A 17,752-nucleotide genomic window follows, 5' to 3' on the forward strand; every position below is an offset into this window, starting at 1 on the left:
TCTCAACCAAAATTTAATCAAATGTGAGTCTGAAGTAAACAACTTAAAGCAAGCTAACCCAATAAATGGACAAGCAGGTGCGATTCAAGTAATCTGTAGCGGTAATGAGAACAATGATCGTCAATTGCCGAAATTTAATGGACGAAGCGGTAACCCAATGGAATATCTGCGCAAACTTAAACGATATTACGAGAGAGGGATCGAAAGGAATATGAACTGCGATCAAACCGAATACCTTAAAGACCTATTGGAAACGTCATTTGAAGGACCCGCATCCCGATGGTTACAACTAATCAGATCAGACATTCTTGATTGGGACCATTTTGTTAAGGAATTTGAGTGCAAATATTGGAGTCAAGCCGTCCAAAGAGGAATAAAAGCCAAGATTGAGTCTGAAAAATATCGAGCTAATGGAACCTTGAGCCGTACGGAATATTTAACAGAACGAGTACTTTTATTGCAATCCATCTCCCCTAGTTTAAGTGAAGAGGAGATCGTATCATTATTGGCAGAGCGATTCGATCCAATCATCCAGGACAGTGTTAATGTGCAAAATATCACCACTATAAGAGCCATGGAACGACTTCTACAGAAGGATGACATTCGAGACGGACCGAAGAAAGTTAAGAGCTACAACAACAGTCACCAGAACAGCAGACCGTCTAGCCCTAACATACAGAACCAGCAACGTTACCATGATCGATCTACTAACCAACAAGCTTACGTGCCTAAGATGAACCGCCAGAACTACCAACACAGCGATAACCATGCACAGAACAACCAACGTCATTGGAATCAACAAAATTACCAATACAACGGAAACAATGGTAATGAGTACCAACAGTACCAACGGGCACACCGAGACAACAAACCATACCAGCGTGACCACTACCCGGACCGGAACTATGGCCAAAACTACAATTATAATCGGAATCATCCTACTAAGGAACAAAACCAAATATGTGCGATGTTTAGACAAAATCCCAACTTGTCTATTGCCCCGACTGCTCCACCCATGGATCCACAATTAAACAGCCACCATTCAAGTTCTCGTTTTCCACAATCTCCACAGAGGTCGGAAAACCACTCGTCGATGTAGGCTACGGCCGAGAAAGAGTTATGTTGCCATCTGATCCTTGTCGAAATACTTAATTATGTGATAAAAACAACTTTCTCTTAGAAGATGAATAATAAGATATTTAATAGTTTCAAACTTAATGAAGCCAGTCATCCTTGGAGTCTATGTACTATCCGCCCTTAAAATGGATTTGAATGTTAATACGAATGAAATAAATATGCAAATCAACAATAATAATGTTACAGTGAAGTTTAATTTGTGTCATCATGAAGGACAAATATGTCAAATAGTAGTTAATAATAATAGCCATAGGCCAAATAATAATATAAATGATAATTTTGATAATATGATGTACGATAAGTACCATAATAATATAATATATAATGAGTATGATAGCACAAGAAACAACTTCAGTGGTCAACAAAGAAATCCACTAAAGGACAGCACACTGACATTTGAGGAGATTAATACATACCGCCAAACACATCAAACTATTAAATAAAATGCAAAAACGTTTTCTCTGAAGAATGAAGATATCTTATTCAGACCTTATCACATATCTGCTTCAAAATGATCATAGAAGAGGAGATGGTAAATGGTGAAGAAGATCTCGGTAACATAAACTCTCAAAACATTGTGTAAATAAAATCCTATAATCAATTCATTATCATCAAGTGTATTAATTATATTTAGAGGAGATCGTCATGAACCTTAATCGCGAGTGCGTGTACCCTTTTCCCCATTTCCCAAGTGAAAACTGTGAAAAACATATCCTTAACATTGCTTCTATTGCTATTCCCCTGTGTCAGGTCATGAACTATCTTAACCCTCACTAATTTCCCCAGTTATGTTTGTTCCTGTGTTTATGTAAATTTATATTAAGAAGTTTCTAATCATCATCATCCAAAAATATCAATCATTTAATGTGACCCATAACTAGCTTTAAATATAATTCATACTAAATGATTCATGAATTCCATTTCATATTAGTTCGAAATTTGTCCTTCATTCCATATCATACAAATTTCTGAGGAGATAAATTGTAATATTTCATTTCATTTCATTCATTATTTAGTATTAATTTTTTTTATGTTAACTTCTATTCATACACCTAATAATCACTCCTCAGAAAGACTGTCCTAATATTCATTTTCCTAATCTATATAATTTCATTAATATGTTCAATTAATCATTAATAATATTCATTCATAGCCTATATTTTTTTTTACAAAGCCCACAACCTAATTATTTATTAAATATGTAAGAGAATTGCAATACATCAAAATTTCTTATAATATCATTTCAAAATTAGTCCTTAAGGAATCAAAATTTAAGAAGCAGTGAAAGTGATCCCATGTGTTCAACAATCAGTGATGTGAACAGTGAGTTTGAAAGAGAAGGAAGCCATTGAGAAGTTGAAATTATTAGAAGAAGGACTCAACATTTTTACCTAAGTTAAATCAAATTCATTTATCAAGAATCAAGTTCATTTCAAGTTTCAAGTTATATCATATAGTAGCCTAAACCTCAAGAGGACTCAACTCAATCATTATCTTCAAAATTAAGTAAAACCTTTTCTTTAAACTCTTTTAAATTTTATACTAATTGGACTTACCTTTTGGACAACACCAAAATTAGATTTTCCATTGTTGAGATTGTGTAAATTTAACACTTTAATTAGGCCTATTTGGACGCTATTAAATTTATTAATTATCAGCATTCAAGCCAGCACGACACCCTACCCTGAGAGATGTCACATCTAAATTATTTGAACCTTTAAGTTATTATTCAAATTTATTTTTATTTCAATTTAATTTCAACCCCATACACCATTGTCAATCCTTTCATTGTAACGTCAAGCCTTTTCTCATTGCATGTTAATTGTTCATTTGTTTAAATAAAACCCATTTTGTAATCCATATCTTTATTAACTTATTAACTTTAAACATTTGTAGAATAGGCCTAGCCTAAAATGAATATTTTAAGGTGAGTTTACAAGCTAGGTTCAAATAAACCAAAACATTTAAGTAATGGATACACTTATACACAATGGTTGCTTACACATGAGCTGTAGCCTAATAAATTTGAGTGACCAATGTTACAAAATAGAAAATTTTCTTTGGTGTAAGGATTTAAAAGTAACTAAAATAAATTTCTTGTGAATGTGAAGATTACTCACTGTTCGACAGCAGGATCGACCATTTCTGATCTGAGGAATCTGACAATGGTTTCTGAGCGACTTTGCACTATGAACTGCACAGGAACTTTCTGGTAAATGCCCCTGTTCTGAGGAGTCCATCCAGAGTACTGCAAAATAATGTACACTACTGTAACCATACCAATTGTGGAGGGAAAAACACACTATGTAGAAATATGTTCCTTAGAGTTCCTTCTTTAGAAGAGGCTTCTTCAGAAGGGAGAATTAAAAATTATAATTATTACACAGAATCATCCGATTTTATAGGTTTATGATCATAGGGACATGAGGTTAATTTTATATTAAATGATAACTCATAAAAATACCATTTAAATGCTCAATATGACCCTCTTAAGATATTCATCATATAGGCAATACTCAAATTTGTCCCACACCTTAGCTAGCATGTCTTGAGTGAGTGCGGTTCTTCAGTTTAACCAATGTTGTTGGAGGGATATAAACAGTGTCTTTTGAAAACTCCCACACAAACAGTAAGGTCCTTATGATTATTTGAGAGGATAGCAGGCTTACCTGAATGGGAAAGAGTCCAAACTGACATATGATCCTGGCTTGGTTGGCCATCCGTGCCAGTTTGGACTCTTTCCCATTCAGGTAAGCCTGCTATCCACTCAAAAAATCATAAGGACCTTACTGTTTGTGATTTGTTTGTGTGGGAGTTTTTAAAAAACACTGTTTAAATCAGTAGGGTGATTTCGACCATATTTGTTGTAATTTAAAACTATGGACCTAAATTAGTTGTTTTGAGTATTTTATCTTATGCAATAATTTCGTAGGAAGTATCTTGATCAAAAGCCCAGTGGCAAATGACGGCTATCTCCAGAATCAATCACTCTCAGAATTGGCCCGGCAACCTTTGGATTTGAAGGTAAGCACCATCCACTCGATTACCTAGTAAGTTAGGCCTAGCCACTTAATATTTCATGTTAAAACTAACAAGACATGTGTTGAAACTCACAGTAGAAATATTTCGGTAAAGCTTTTCTCCGTTCTGATCGAAGGACTCGTACTTTTGCAGCAGTGTTTTTCCGTCCACTCGCCACAGAGCTGGATATTTTTCTGTCAACTCTTCTTTCACGACAATGAACTCCCCAGACTAAAATGACATTCAAATTGCAGCTAAATCATTATACACATCACTTATATATAAGTAAATCATTAATAATTCAATAAAAAAAACTCAAAAAACTAGTTAAAAAGTTTAATTCTTGTAGCCTATATTTTAATCCACCATGGAATTGGTGTGGGAATGATGAGAAAATTCATGGTAGTAGTTCATCATACCAGCTAATTGTACGGTCCGAGACTTTATAGCCTTACGGGGTGGTTTTAAGCCTTACAGTGCATTCCGCAGACGTCGGAGAACAATCTGCAGAAGTTGGGAGGGAACGGCAAGACTCAACGGATTCTATAACATTTTAATTTATTTTAGAAACAGAATAATGGTGCAACAGTCAACGATTTCCTTTTGGCGCTCTTAACACTTGAAATAACGGCTCTTTTTAGAAGATGTTCAGTTATTCGGTATTTTCAATAATATGGTGCCAACAAAATCTTGAGCGTGCCAAACTAGACAAGTGTGTATTGTATTGTGATTGTGGGCAAACTAAATGGATGCCAATATTTTTCTCTTGATTAAGAGGTACAGTATAGTGGTTTGGATGAACAATTTAAAATGAACGTTAATGACAACATTTTGTTTTATGATAGGAGGGGTTCCTGATTGTGCAATTACTTAACCATCAAAAGAACAAAAACTAAATAAAAATATTGTCGACTTCATTTATGCTAATTGACTTCTGAATAACTGATCAAACACAGTTGTCGGATGCTAAAAAGTAGGTACTGTGAACAACCTAATTTGTCCTTTAGGCCTACTTACCTTAAAAGGGAAGTAATCTTCAGTGCCTAGAGTGGCATCAATTTCTTCCTTCTCCTTGGTTGCCTTAAAAGCTTTCACTGCTCTTCTGGTCTCCCTCTTACGAATTTTTTGGGAACTCTTCAATTTACCTGAAAATATCACAGCTTACACTTTTTCTATTCAAAATGTTAAGGATGAGCAAAGACAACCAACATATGATCTTAAATGTAGATATGTATTGTTTATAAATTTGCAGATATAGGGATCTGAGTGATTGTATTTAGCATTTGGATCAATCTCCCTATCTTTAGTGTTAAGCAATGTTTCCAACTTGCGTTGTTGTTAACTGATTAGTTATATTTCAATCTATTTGTTTTTGATATATTTTAATCCTCTACGAAATATAGGGGAAATCTCAGATCTTTTACTTGTTTAAAAATAAAATGATATCAAACCAGTACTATTTTTTCCAACCATCTTTTTTTGTTACCCGTAATGCATTGTAAAATGTCTACAATAATTAGTTATTTTGATTTGATTTTAGCTTATTTTTCCCTGAAAGTAAACAGCTATTAAGGCCTTGTAATACAACCTATGTTTAAGGCCAGCTTTTAGTTTTTGTTTTAAATTTTCTAGAATCACAAGAAAAAAAAGAAAAACCACTTTATTTGGATTGAAAGTACCTGGCAGTATATCTACCAACATGTGGACCACTATGAACCATCAACAACTGCATTACATGAAAAAGTGTGGTAGGGGAACCAATTCCAACATTACCGTACTACAAACGCGGATAATCATAGTTACATCACAAGAAACCAAATACAAGTTGAAACTAATAAGCATAAAAAATATATATTTTAAGCAAGCACCATCATACATTGTCCGGAATACAATTTTTTAATCAATTACCAATAAAAATAAAATATGAAACAGATGACAACAGATTTTAAAACACTCTAAAATTTAAAATTACATTTGACACAAAATGCTCTTTATGAATTCAAAGATTTGTGAGCTAAGCAATAACAGCATTGAATTAAAATGATTTAGGCCTATTGCTGTTTCACTAAGTATATTTTTGTTTTGTCCTTGAGAGATGCCCATATTATTTTGTTGTTTTGTTTTTGTGTATTATATTTGTCTTTTATTTGTGTTATTTTATGTAATGATCACTTTGACACCATTCTTGCATATACAATACATACTAATGAATAAAGATGTTTTGAATAGAAATTAATAGAATTGATTGCAAATTAACCTGTTTCAAAATAATAGTATAAAGCTCCTCTTGATAGACCCTACAGTAAAAAGTAAGTTTTACCACAAACCCTGGAAGGCTTGCATACCTCTGGCTGGGGCTGATTTGCAGCTGTCGCAACGCCATGTGCCGCGCTTCGAGCCCATCTTCAGCACTCGCTGCATTGTCTGCAGACTAAGACAACTGCAGTGGAACTGATTCTTGCAGCTGGAACATTTTACTGCATCTGTCGGGTCGTCTGCAAAGTTGCTGTTACACACAGGGCAAATACCTGGGGTCCAAAAAGTCTATTAGTAAAGGAATTTATATATATACTGAACTGTAAAATTCTACTTCATACTAGGAGTTTATTTTTTTAAATATTTTTCTGTCTTAAATATGTTTTTTTTTTTTACCGCATACGTAAATAAGGTAAGCAATTTGTTTGTCAGTGCACAGTATTAGTTGATGTGAAAGTTGATGATGAAGCCTATTCATCTAGGTAATATGATCAATGGCAAAAGAAGATTTCTGAGTATGAAGTTCAAAGACAACACTAAGTAACAAGCTACCGCTATAAGCACGTTCTCTCTAAATGCCATTTCTCTGTGGTAAGATAAATACGATATATGTAACTATAAGGTTGGAAATATAACAATAGAAACAAGACCGTTAAATTATCAATAATTAGAAAAACTTTCAGATTTACATTAAGTTACAACTGTCATTTCTCCAAAATGATCTGTCAGCAGTTAACAGTAACTAGTATCAAGACTATATGAAAGTAAAACTATAGTTGGTTGGTGTTACTACCACATACCAGACATGTCGACAACTTCAGCTTTTGGTTTAGACTTCTTTTCTTCATCGGATGACTCCAAAAACCGAGAACCTGACAATGCTTTAGATTTTCTTCGTCTTCCACTTCCAAAAGCTTTGCCATACTCATCTTCGTCATCAGAATCCTAGTGACAAAATCACAATCAGCAACAATAATATTAGTCAAATAGGACGCTAAGCTACTAATTAGTAATTTCCACAAGTAAAATTCTACATCATAAGACGAGATAATTGTAATTGAAGGTTGTTCAGCCAGTCATCTTTGCATTGTGTCAAAGTTATTGTTCCAGGAAGCAGAATATTGAAAGGGTGAGCAGTGAGAGACATGTTTTACTACTGTAAACATAGCCAAAATATGTTACTCCAAAATCATTCTAAAAATAACACAAGACTTGAAAATTGTTACTTGATACTTAACTACTGTTGTTTTAGACTTATAAATTTGATATTTTTCAAAGTTCAACTATATACTAACTGATATCTCCATGTTTCCTATGCCGAAGAGTTATTTTTAATAAGTTAGGCCTCATTATTGTTTTTATACTGATATTTTTATTAATGTTTTTTAATAAAAGATTTTATATCTTTGTCTATTATTATTATTTTTGTATTCAACCAGTCTGTCATAAATCAGTACCTAGGTATTTAAAAATGTTTAAAAAATCTGGTTAAAATGTGGAACGTGCATTTCCTGTTATGTATGAGAAGGGAAACCCCGTCTCGATCTCGTATCAAAATTTTATGAGGAATAGAAAATCTCATCTCGTCTCGAACTAAAAATCCAATCCCGTCCATCCCTACTTCTTGGAGAGGTTATGTTTTCGTTTATATCCTCTCATTACCACTGATAGTTACGCACATTCACTACACCTCTCGTTGTATAATTAATTAAATTGGTCTTTGATATGTTGACATTCAAAGCATTACAATTTTACTTCTTTTCGTTCAGTCCTTGTATCAACTGTAAATGATTTTTTTTTTATAAAGCACTTTCTTTCTTTTTTTCTTTCTTTCTTTCTTGAACCTCATTGGTCCTTTACTGCTTTAAAGTAAAAAAAAAACAACAAAAAAAACAATGTGAATGTGGTAAAGTGAATCTTTTCTATTTTAAGAACTGAGAATTGAAAAAAGCTAGTTTAAAAAAAACGGTTGAAGTCAAATATATTTTGTGCTATTCTGCAAACATTTCCAAACCATAAAAGGATAAATACTCAACTAATTAATCAGCTCCAATCTTACCTCATCTGGACTCCAAGCCTGGTCAGAATCAGAATTGCCTGAGAATAGTTCATCAAGTTTTTCATCGAGACTAGGAGTCTCTTTTGCTTTTCTTCTAGCACTTCTACGCGTAGGTACCGGTAATGGTTCTTGTGACTCTTCTGTAAAAGATAATCAGAAATCAGACTTTTAGGATAAGCTTTGTGTACGATATACTGATCAAGTGTCCCTGTTGCTTGAATTCTAGCAATTGCTAAGAATTACAGGCGTTAAGAAAATACTTTCACAAGCCTTATACTAACTGTAGAATCAAAATTCAAATTCCATCAAATTAAAGGGTCAATTGCATTTCAAGATAAAAATTTATAAAAATATAAATTTATTGGGTTCATTGTAAAAAAAAGTTTAGTTAGTATAATTTTTGTGCCGTTAGGTTTTTTCATTAGAAAGCAACCGCTTACAACATTTTAAATTTACCACTACGTTTAAATCCAATAAGATATGAATGAAATGAGATAGACATTATATGAAATCCGTGCTGGTATTTATAATAGTTCCATATAACTAAGTTATACAACCACATTCTGTTTCAGTAAATTAATGAAAAATGTATGGACATAACCACAGTATACTAAGTGTTAACAGACTCAGAGAATATAGTTCATCTTACCCATAAAATATTTTGTTAAATTTGTGAATATTATCTCATTTTTAAATGTATGTTTGGGTTCGTTTAATTACATTCATAAATTATGTCAACATAATTTTAATTACATTCTTACCTGATGAGCTCCTTTTTCTCTTCCTGGTAAGATGAGATTTCCTTTTGACTTTTGGTACTCTTTTACTAGATTTCTTTTGCTCCTCATTATCGGTTGCCTCTCTAGAAGCATTGTTTGAACTCGTCTTGTGTGCAACAGCTGGTATTAGATTATCATAATCCGTCTCCTCAGAGTCACTTGAGTTTAACTTCCTACTTGATGGATCTTTAGGCAAAGGAAAGTATCTCGGATCATCCACATCTTCTTCTACATCGCTCTGTATTGGCGGAGGTGTTTTGGATTTCTTTCTTGCCTTCTTTAATTGTTGTTTTTCTTGCTGAGGTTTTCTACTCATAGGTACATATCTGAGCCTGGCAGGCTTTTGTCTAGGAGGGGGGGACGATTCCTTCTCACCCTGAATAAATTTTAGGTAACTTTCCATGAAGCTGCTTTTTGGATTTGTATACAGCTTTACTGGAGGAATATTCATGATGGCACTATTTGGTTTTGGATTGGGATTAGGAGTTTCAGCTAAAAACCCTAATTCTTCTTCAACATCGGGAACAATAACTTTTGCAATCGGCGTGTCTTCAACATCAACCTTCGGTAATCTGTCATTGATGTTGTATTGGTTAGGATTCGTTGCAGAAGATTTACTTTGTAAGTTAGGGTTAATGTTCTTTTGATCTTGCGATTTGGGCATTTTATGAGAAGTAAGATAAGATATCTGGCCTCTAGAATGTGAGACATCGTGAGGGTGAAATGGCGCATTTGTGGGTTTTGAATCAGGATGTGGAGTGTTTTGAGGTGTAAATGTGGAGTTTTCTGGTTTCTGAGAGTTATGTTCCACGCCACCACTATTCTGTTGCGGTTGATTTAAATGAGCAGGAGGAGGAACTCTATTTGAAGGATCTGGTTGAGCAACTAGTATTTTACTATCAGTGCTCTTTTTCCTTTTTGATGGTGAGCCACAGTTTTTGATGGCAGGATTTGGGTTTTCAAATTCTACTTTAATATCTGTAGTGACTGGAGGGGGTTGACAATGCTGTTGTAGATTTTGCAAGTTTTTAACAATAGTCATGGGATCTCCCTTGATACTTTGATTGCCAGAGGCTAAATATTCTTGGTGCCTGTCTGTTACCATGTGAGATGTTCGTTGGTGCTGGATTGAAATATTACTGGGATTTGGAGAGACATCCGATGAATAATTAGAATAATTTTGACTTCTGAGTTGTTCAGTCCCATCCCAACACTGTTTTGGGGGAAACGTATCATTAGCATATTTTGGATCACCTCTTGTTATAACCGAGGGATGCCTGGATAAAGAAGCGTCTAAAGGTGACGTAGGGTTGAATTGAGGAGAAGGGTTTTGTCTGTAGCTTACATTTTGGTCAACGTGTTGCTGAACAGGTGAAGGGGAGGACATAGAAGTCATTGGACTGTGATACGCTGGATAACCGGTAGGACTAGTGACATGAGAGTCTAATGGACTCCTTTGTAAAGACGCATCAACACCACCGTGGCCTACACTAGACCCTGATGAATATCCAGCATCAGTAGAAGCAGTGTTCCTTCCCGCAGAGACTTGGGTGTATTCCGACTCAGGAGTTGACCCTCTGTACGCTCCAGTCTTCTGATGGTTCAACAATTGCTGTTGTAGTTGTGACTGCTGAGGAATACCTGACCTCGCCGGAGGTATTTTTGATGAAGATCTGTTTTGATTAGAGTCCATTACAGCAAAACTGATGGGAGAGGACTGTGTAGATTCATGCCCACTATCTCTCCTCTCAGTTATTTTGTTTGGCACAGAAGAGTTGCTCTTTGTCGTGGGGGACTGGAATTCACTTGACTGATTTTCTGATATTCTCGGTGGAAACGCTGCTACTGAAGCGTGTATATGGGACAGTGACGCATTGTAATCTTTAGACATATTAGCTGATGGCACCATCACATTTGGAACTTGAGTTTTGCTAGCAATATATTGGTTTCCAGAAATCGGAGAAGCCTGCTGATAGTATCCAGAACTTGTAACATTAGGGGTGATCGGTTTTGACGGAGGAGATTGCATTGGCCTTGTAGTGAGCCTTTTAGAAGTATCACTGTAACTCACAGCAGCTAGCTGCGAATTAATATGATTTAATGTCTGGGCTGCAGCAAAGTGAGCTGGATTAAAGTTCGAGCCCGTACTACTACCAACCACACTTTCATGTGGTAAAACTCCAAAAGGACTCGGCAATTGTGAATGAGAGTTACTCTGATGTGACCAAGCGATCGTAGTAGGTTGAACAGAACCAGAAGCTTGCTCAAAGAAAGCTGGATTTGGAGGGGGCAAAGGTTGAGGGTGAACAGGAGTGTAACTTTCCCTTAGGGAATCATTGTCTGCTGAAACTTGTTTTGTAGAGGCAATCACTTGTCTATGCTGAGCCACTGTTAATGCCTGAGGGTAATGAGCTTTCTGGTTGGCATGTAAGAAAGGGGAAAAGACAGGGTCATAACCCACTGGTGGGGGGGAGAGAAAACTGCTGGGAGTAAACGCTGGGGAGGAGGTTGGGTGAGCAGCTTGTAGCAGTAACGGAGAGGTGGTGGAAGGAGAGGGCCCTGGGTTGGTAGCTGCCAGGTGGTGGGGGTAGTCTCCGTTGCTGGCTGATCCTGTGAGACGATTGTAGCTAGCAGCGTATGCACTCCATGAACCAACAGGATCCATTGGTGATCACAGGTATAGTATTTCAACTGTCAATTTTTTTTCTTTTCAAAACTTGTGATCTTTTCATTATTAATAACAACGGTACAAGATTTTATGTTCTTGAAAAGTAGCTGGTCACATCTGGAAAACATTAAAAAAGTTATAATAGCATATGAATTCAAAACATCTTCTTACATACTTCTTCATATGACCTTCAGGAATATTTTTGGAGGCTCACAAATAAACTTGGGGTTGAAAGTACAACACACTTTGCATTGGTGGCTTATGGAGCAGGGCTATCGCTGCCATCAGAGGGTTCTTACATTTAGTAAACCTAGGGCAATAGTAGTAGGGTATGTAGGCCTACATCATATCACTCAATACTTTGTCTGCAGTAGAGTGTTAACATGAGTGCTGTCATTCAAAATACTACCTTTTATTATGTTCAATCTTTGATTAGATACATTATGGTGAAAACCCGCAAGCCAATTAATTTTATTTCAGATTTGTGATTTTTACAGCAAAAAGTTATGAGCGATTCCCAGAAAGACAGTCTTGCATTATTTACTTTTAAAAATTACCAAACCATTGTTCAAGATGAGGGTGGTAGACCTACTGGTAGATCAAGTATTGACTGACATCTGTATTAAGACCACTGGAACCCACCAGACACCAAATATTTGTGGTAAAAAAGTTTTTTGACAACCATTTTGTGAAATTGTTTTCTATGGTTCATGAAACAAACTTATACTCCACGCCAAAGCTGGTGGCGGCTGAGGGATTAGGACCGCCAGGTAGGACTACATAGGTCGGACCTGCTCACCGACCTGGCCGTCCTAATCCCTCAGCCGCCACCAGCTTTGGCACGAAGTATAAAACAAAGTTAAATTGGCTGTCTGTCAATAGTTTGTCAGTCACTAGACAATGCCTACCACTGGGACAGCAGGGTTGGTACTACATAAGGAAAATAAAATTCCCAGACTTTTCTAGGTTTTCCAGACTGATATTATACTCTTTCCAGGTACCTATCCCGTAAGTCAATATCAACTAATCAAAATCAAGAAATATAGAAAAAAATTTAAATATTTAACCTAGCCAATTTTATCACTCTCAGAAACAAAACTTGTTTCAAACTATACATATCGATTCCTCCCCCGTACCCATTACCTATCGATATAAAAATCAGTGCTTAAATGTCATTCTTTTTGCCAATAGTCATCACCCTGACTAAGACATGTTTAATGCAAATGTAGCATATATGTAAAAAAGTAATCTTTCAGGAGAAAAATTTCAGAATGTTTTCATAATTCCCTTTCCCAAAACCAACAAAATTCCCTGACTATTCCATGTTTTCCCTGACTGTACCAACCATGGATACAGTAATCACCACTCCTTTCACATCACTCCATTGTCGTAAATATCATAAATCTGGCAATATATTTCAATAGACTTGTGAATCTTCTCCAATACCTATAAATCTGATCACCGAGGAGAGCTTTTGGTGGGATTTGCCACGAGAGTGCTTACTTTAGAATTCTGCAAAAAAAATACAACGAGACATATACAGGCTACTTCATGCACGTACATAATGATGAACGAAAAAACTACTGAGTGTAGGAGCGATCTGGTGCTAAGACGGCTAGCAATAGCTCTCCCAAGTGGCGCCATTGAGAACGGGGGAAATAGAGCAAGACATTTGTGTTGGTGCCGTTTGAGTGCACTGGCCTCAACTCCCTGCTGTTTACTCTTTGTTTACTCTCTAGTTTCAATCTTATTAAAGGGTATGCATAGATTTTACAATTTTTATGTACTATTTTTCATATTTTACAAAGGCCAAAGTTAATTTGGACAGCTGTATTCATAATAAATTGAAATTCCACTGAAACGTAAATAATAGGCCTAACTCAAGCTAAAATTAGTTGTAAAAACTGTGAGTTTCCTTGATATTGCTCTTATACAATCAAAATAAACTCTACCGAGCCATGGCTCAGTCACCCGGTGGCTTACTAGAACCTAACTAAAAATTGAATAAAGAGTGTTTTTTATATAGGGTAGTAGTCCAAACCTTAACTTAAATGTTTGTGTTTGCTGGTGATTGAACCAATTTTTTTTCACGGAAGTTTAAAACTGTATGCACAAACAGTAGGCTAGCAACACACCACTTTTACTGAGAATTGACAAATTGTAATCTTGAAGCAACACTTAAGTAGGCTAGTCCATAAATTAAAACCTCCTTAACCGCCAGATAACTTATAATGCAATTATAACAGAACAAGATCATTTCATTCATTTGAATTGGCAATTAAAATGCTCAGCTATACACACAGATGTATAAATAGGCCTACACAGCTATAACAAATAACTTAGCTTTTGGAGCCTACACACAACTTACACCGAGCTGCGGGCTCAGATTAACCTATAAATTTAGACCTACCTTACCCAGATTTAACAAACTAAATTAGGCCTGATAAGATCCTGCAAACACCATAACTTTTATTCTTAAGAAATTGTTTTTACAGCGTAAACAACACCATGATTCAAACCTACAGGCTAGCCTAAACCTATATTTATGGAGTTGACAGCTGGGGAACTTTCTTGTTTTTAGAAGAAAAGGTGGCAAAGTTTAGGGGGTTGGAATTTTAATTTCAAAAAGGGGTTTTCAACCTTGAAAATTACAAAATATATATAGGATAAGTCATAGGTCTAACTTATAAGTTAACTTAGGTCCTAGTTGGTAGAAAAGTAAACGGAGAGTAAGTTAAAATCAGAAGTAGACCTATGTTAGGCATAACTTTAACTTAGGCCTATTTCAGAAAGTTCAGAAAACAAATCAGAAAGTAAACAAAGACAAAAGCAAGTGGTACCACTGCAACAAGCATGAAGTAATCTTTTATTCTGTATAAAGTATAACGTCATAATAAATTCCAACAGCTGATGAACAATTTTTGTAAATAGCCTATTTTTACGTAGCCTATTGTTCATGTGGCGGATCGACATAAAATGTCGATTTCTAAATCGCATATATATATACAATGTGAAAAGTACAAAAACGTTGTTTTATATACGCTCTTGTAGACGAAGCACAGTAGAATTCAATGTTGTTAGGCTGGTCACACAAATAGAAGCTTTTGATTTTTCAACGCTGAAGGAACAGAACACTTGTCATTGTCTAACCTAAAATGGCGGCGGCGGCGGCGCGAGTTTTTGTCTGATAAAGACGAAGTGTGGGTTTTATCCCTAATTTTAACAGTGTAATGTTCGTTTTAGTTTATTATTTTGTATTAGGCGAAATATTTATGCATTATTTTGCATACATATTTATACATGTGTGATCCAAAATAAGATAAAAAGTTAATGAAGTTTTGTGGGCTATAACAGCTGATCAGTTGTTTTGTTTACATTTTTGCTTTTGTGAAAACCAAATATTCTATTACTTATCTTATTTAGTTATTCTTATATAGAATGATATTATTGGCTTCAAAAAATGTATGGTTTTATCATATTGATTTATTAGTAGAGGGCATTTGTGGATCCATCAACGTGTAGTAGAAGAAATTGACGTTTTCCAATTTTTCCGTATTATTGCTAGTAATAAATCTATAAAAATAATTATTTTGTGTATATTATGATTTGTCTATGTAGAGGAATAAATTCTGAACAAAATGCTTATTTTGAGTTGTGCAATAAAAAATTACGTTACATGTGACACGTGTTTGCTTTTGAAATAAAATTTGAAAAATTTATAAAATTTTATTTTTTTTACTTTTTTCTAAATATCTACCTTTCTAAAATTGGTGTGTATTACCATTTTAGAATTCTACTGACTATGAACAATATATATATATGGTTCAATATTTTGCCGCAAAACGGCCAGCAATAGATTTTTTGTGGCGCGCGCACTACTTTTTGCCAGGTTCACACAAGTGTTGGAAGCACTAATTTATAGACTAGTAGCTGTGCCAAATTTGGTAATTTTAGGTCTTACTCTAAGTGTGTCTAATCAACGTACATTTGGAAAAGGTAATCTACCGCTATATGCAGCAGTTGCCGCCACTTGCCCGTATAAGTGGTGGGGGATTGGCTACACTGCCCGCAAAGCTTGCTGGATATACATAGCCCCTCTACTTCTATTCTGTGCTCTCTGGCCTAGGCCTAACTTACTGGTTATCACAAAGTGGTGCTAACTTACACCTTAAAAATGGTGTAACCGTAAATAAATAAATAAATGGGCCGAGGCTAGGCCTTTTCTGAAGTTTGGAAAAGTTAACTTATGTTAGCCTATGAAATTATTAAAGCATAGGCCTGTAGGCTACATACAATATTTTCCCTAGGCTACAGACAAGTACAGTTTGATTACCTATCTGATCAAAACACCCGAACTTTCTTTAAAGGCATCATTAATTTTGTTTTTATTAATAAAAATATATTTTTCAGCGGGTATGGTTGAACTTACCGAAATAGGTTAGTTGATCTTGTAAGTTATGCCCTTAAGAAACAATTAATGAGAGAAATTCTTGAAGTAGGCTAGGCCTATAATAGGCTCTCTCGACAAAATCAATATCCTTAAACTTAACTAATCACTGGCTAAGATGTAGAGAAACTTGGCTGACCAAAACATCACTAATATTAATATTGCATTGATCACTAACGATACCAGCGACGGCCATATTGGGTTTACGTTTTACTTTTACAAAATTCAACAAAAAAAAGGCCAAACAAAAGTGGCTCGAAAATTTTTTGTTTTGCTCATAGTATAAACCCGATTGGGGTCGAGTTCCCGCGAGGCTCAAAGGACGTTCCATGTTCCATGACTGACGTCATAGTGATGACTGATGGCACGTTTCCCATATTCCAGCTTTCCAAGAAGAATGTGTTGAGTAGTAGTAGTAGCATAGATAAAACATACTCCCGTAGGTAGTAGTATGTTGTCGACAGGTCAACGCTGGGCAGGTACCATGATAAGCATCTAGACTGCCATTGCAACTCCTAGGATCGGTAGGATCGTGGATCAGATCGAAAAACCCCCCACCACCGCTCAGTGCCGATGGCGTGACGTCAACCATTACTGCAACGATACGGAACTGAGTCATGAGCCTTTGTGGTGTAGTGGATAGCGTGTCGGGCTGATAATCTGAAGATGCCGGGTTCGAATCCCACCGGGAGCACTAACTTTTTGTCAACAATTTTTTCATATCAGCAAGTTTGGTTGGTTTGGTTAGGTTATGACAGTTTAATTTTATAATTAAAAGATTGTAAAATTAAATTTGAGACATTTATAATTTTATTTTTATAACAGAGCTATTTTTCGATTAGTAAACCTTCATTCGAGTTTACCATTATCAGCAAGTTTGGTTAGGTTATGATAGTTTAATTATATTAAATTCAAATTTAATCTACAAATTATACGTTTTGACAGCGACAGTGATACAGATAACAATTTTCCGCGAACAGTATGCTGATGCGCCGGTATGATTCGGAAGCGTACGACATGGTGGTGGGGGGTGATCTACTGATCTGATCCACGATCCTCCGATCAGTCCGATCCTCGGACTTGCACTGGCAGTCTAGACGCTAGTGAAACCATGTGCCCGAAAGTAATTTGTCCCTATTCAGACGCCTCCTCAAGACCTAATCCTATTATTGCCGTTTTGCTGGGCGCGTGATGGACTGCATCGACAGTGCAGTATGCCAATTTGAAATTTGTTATCTTGTTAATATCATGAAAACAAATGTCATATTCTGATGCGTCTTGAAATCCTGATAAAATTGACATAACACTAATATAAATTGGCCAATGTTTACTACAGTTTATAAGTAAACAAAAAACACTTGTAGCATATAAGATTACCTTAGGTT

At 35.6% G+C, this 17,752-nt stretch overlaps 1 protein-coding gene across 1 annotated transcript in view; it reads right to left on the reverse strand.

The window, feature by feature from the left end:
- The window catches only part of LOC128988923 (uncharacterized), a 31,172-nt gene extending 14,618 nt beyond the window's left edge, over positions 1-16,554 (reverse strand). The window contains exons 1-8 of the mRNA XM_054410704.1: positions 16,350-16,554; positions 9,235-12,037; positions 8,474-8,613; positions 7,215-7,359; positions 6,504-6,686; positions 5,176-5,303; positions 4,252-4,389; positions 3,258-3,385 (exon numbers count right to left, since the gene is read on the reverse strand). Coding sequence (XP_054266679.1) covers positions 3,258-3,385; positions 4,252-4,389; positions 5,176-5,303; positions 6,504-6,686; positions 7,215-7,359; positions 8,474-8,613; positions 9,235-11,917 — 3,545 coding nt within the window. The 5' untranslated portion in view covers positions 11,918-12,037; positions 16,350-16,554. The remainder of the gene's footprint in view (positions 1-3,257; positions 3,386-4,251; positions 4,390-5,175; positions 5,304-6,503; positions 6,687-7,214; positions 7,360-8,473; positions 8,614-9,234; positions 12,038-16,349) is intronic.
- Between the last annotated feature and the right edge of the window lie 1,198 nt (positions 16,555-17,752).

Source organism: Macrosteles quadrilineatus, unplaced genomic scaffold (assembly GCF_028750875.1).
Source record: "Macrosteles quadrilineatus isolate MER2022 unplaced genomic scaffold, UCM_ALF_1.0 Scaffold_3__2_contigs__length_128488019, whole genome shotgun sequence".
Lineage (NCBI taxonomy): Eukaryota > Metazoa > Arthropoda > Insecta > Hemiptera > Cicadellidae > Macrosteles > Macrosteles quadrilineatus.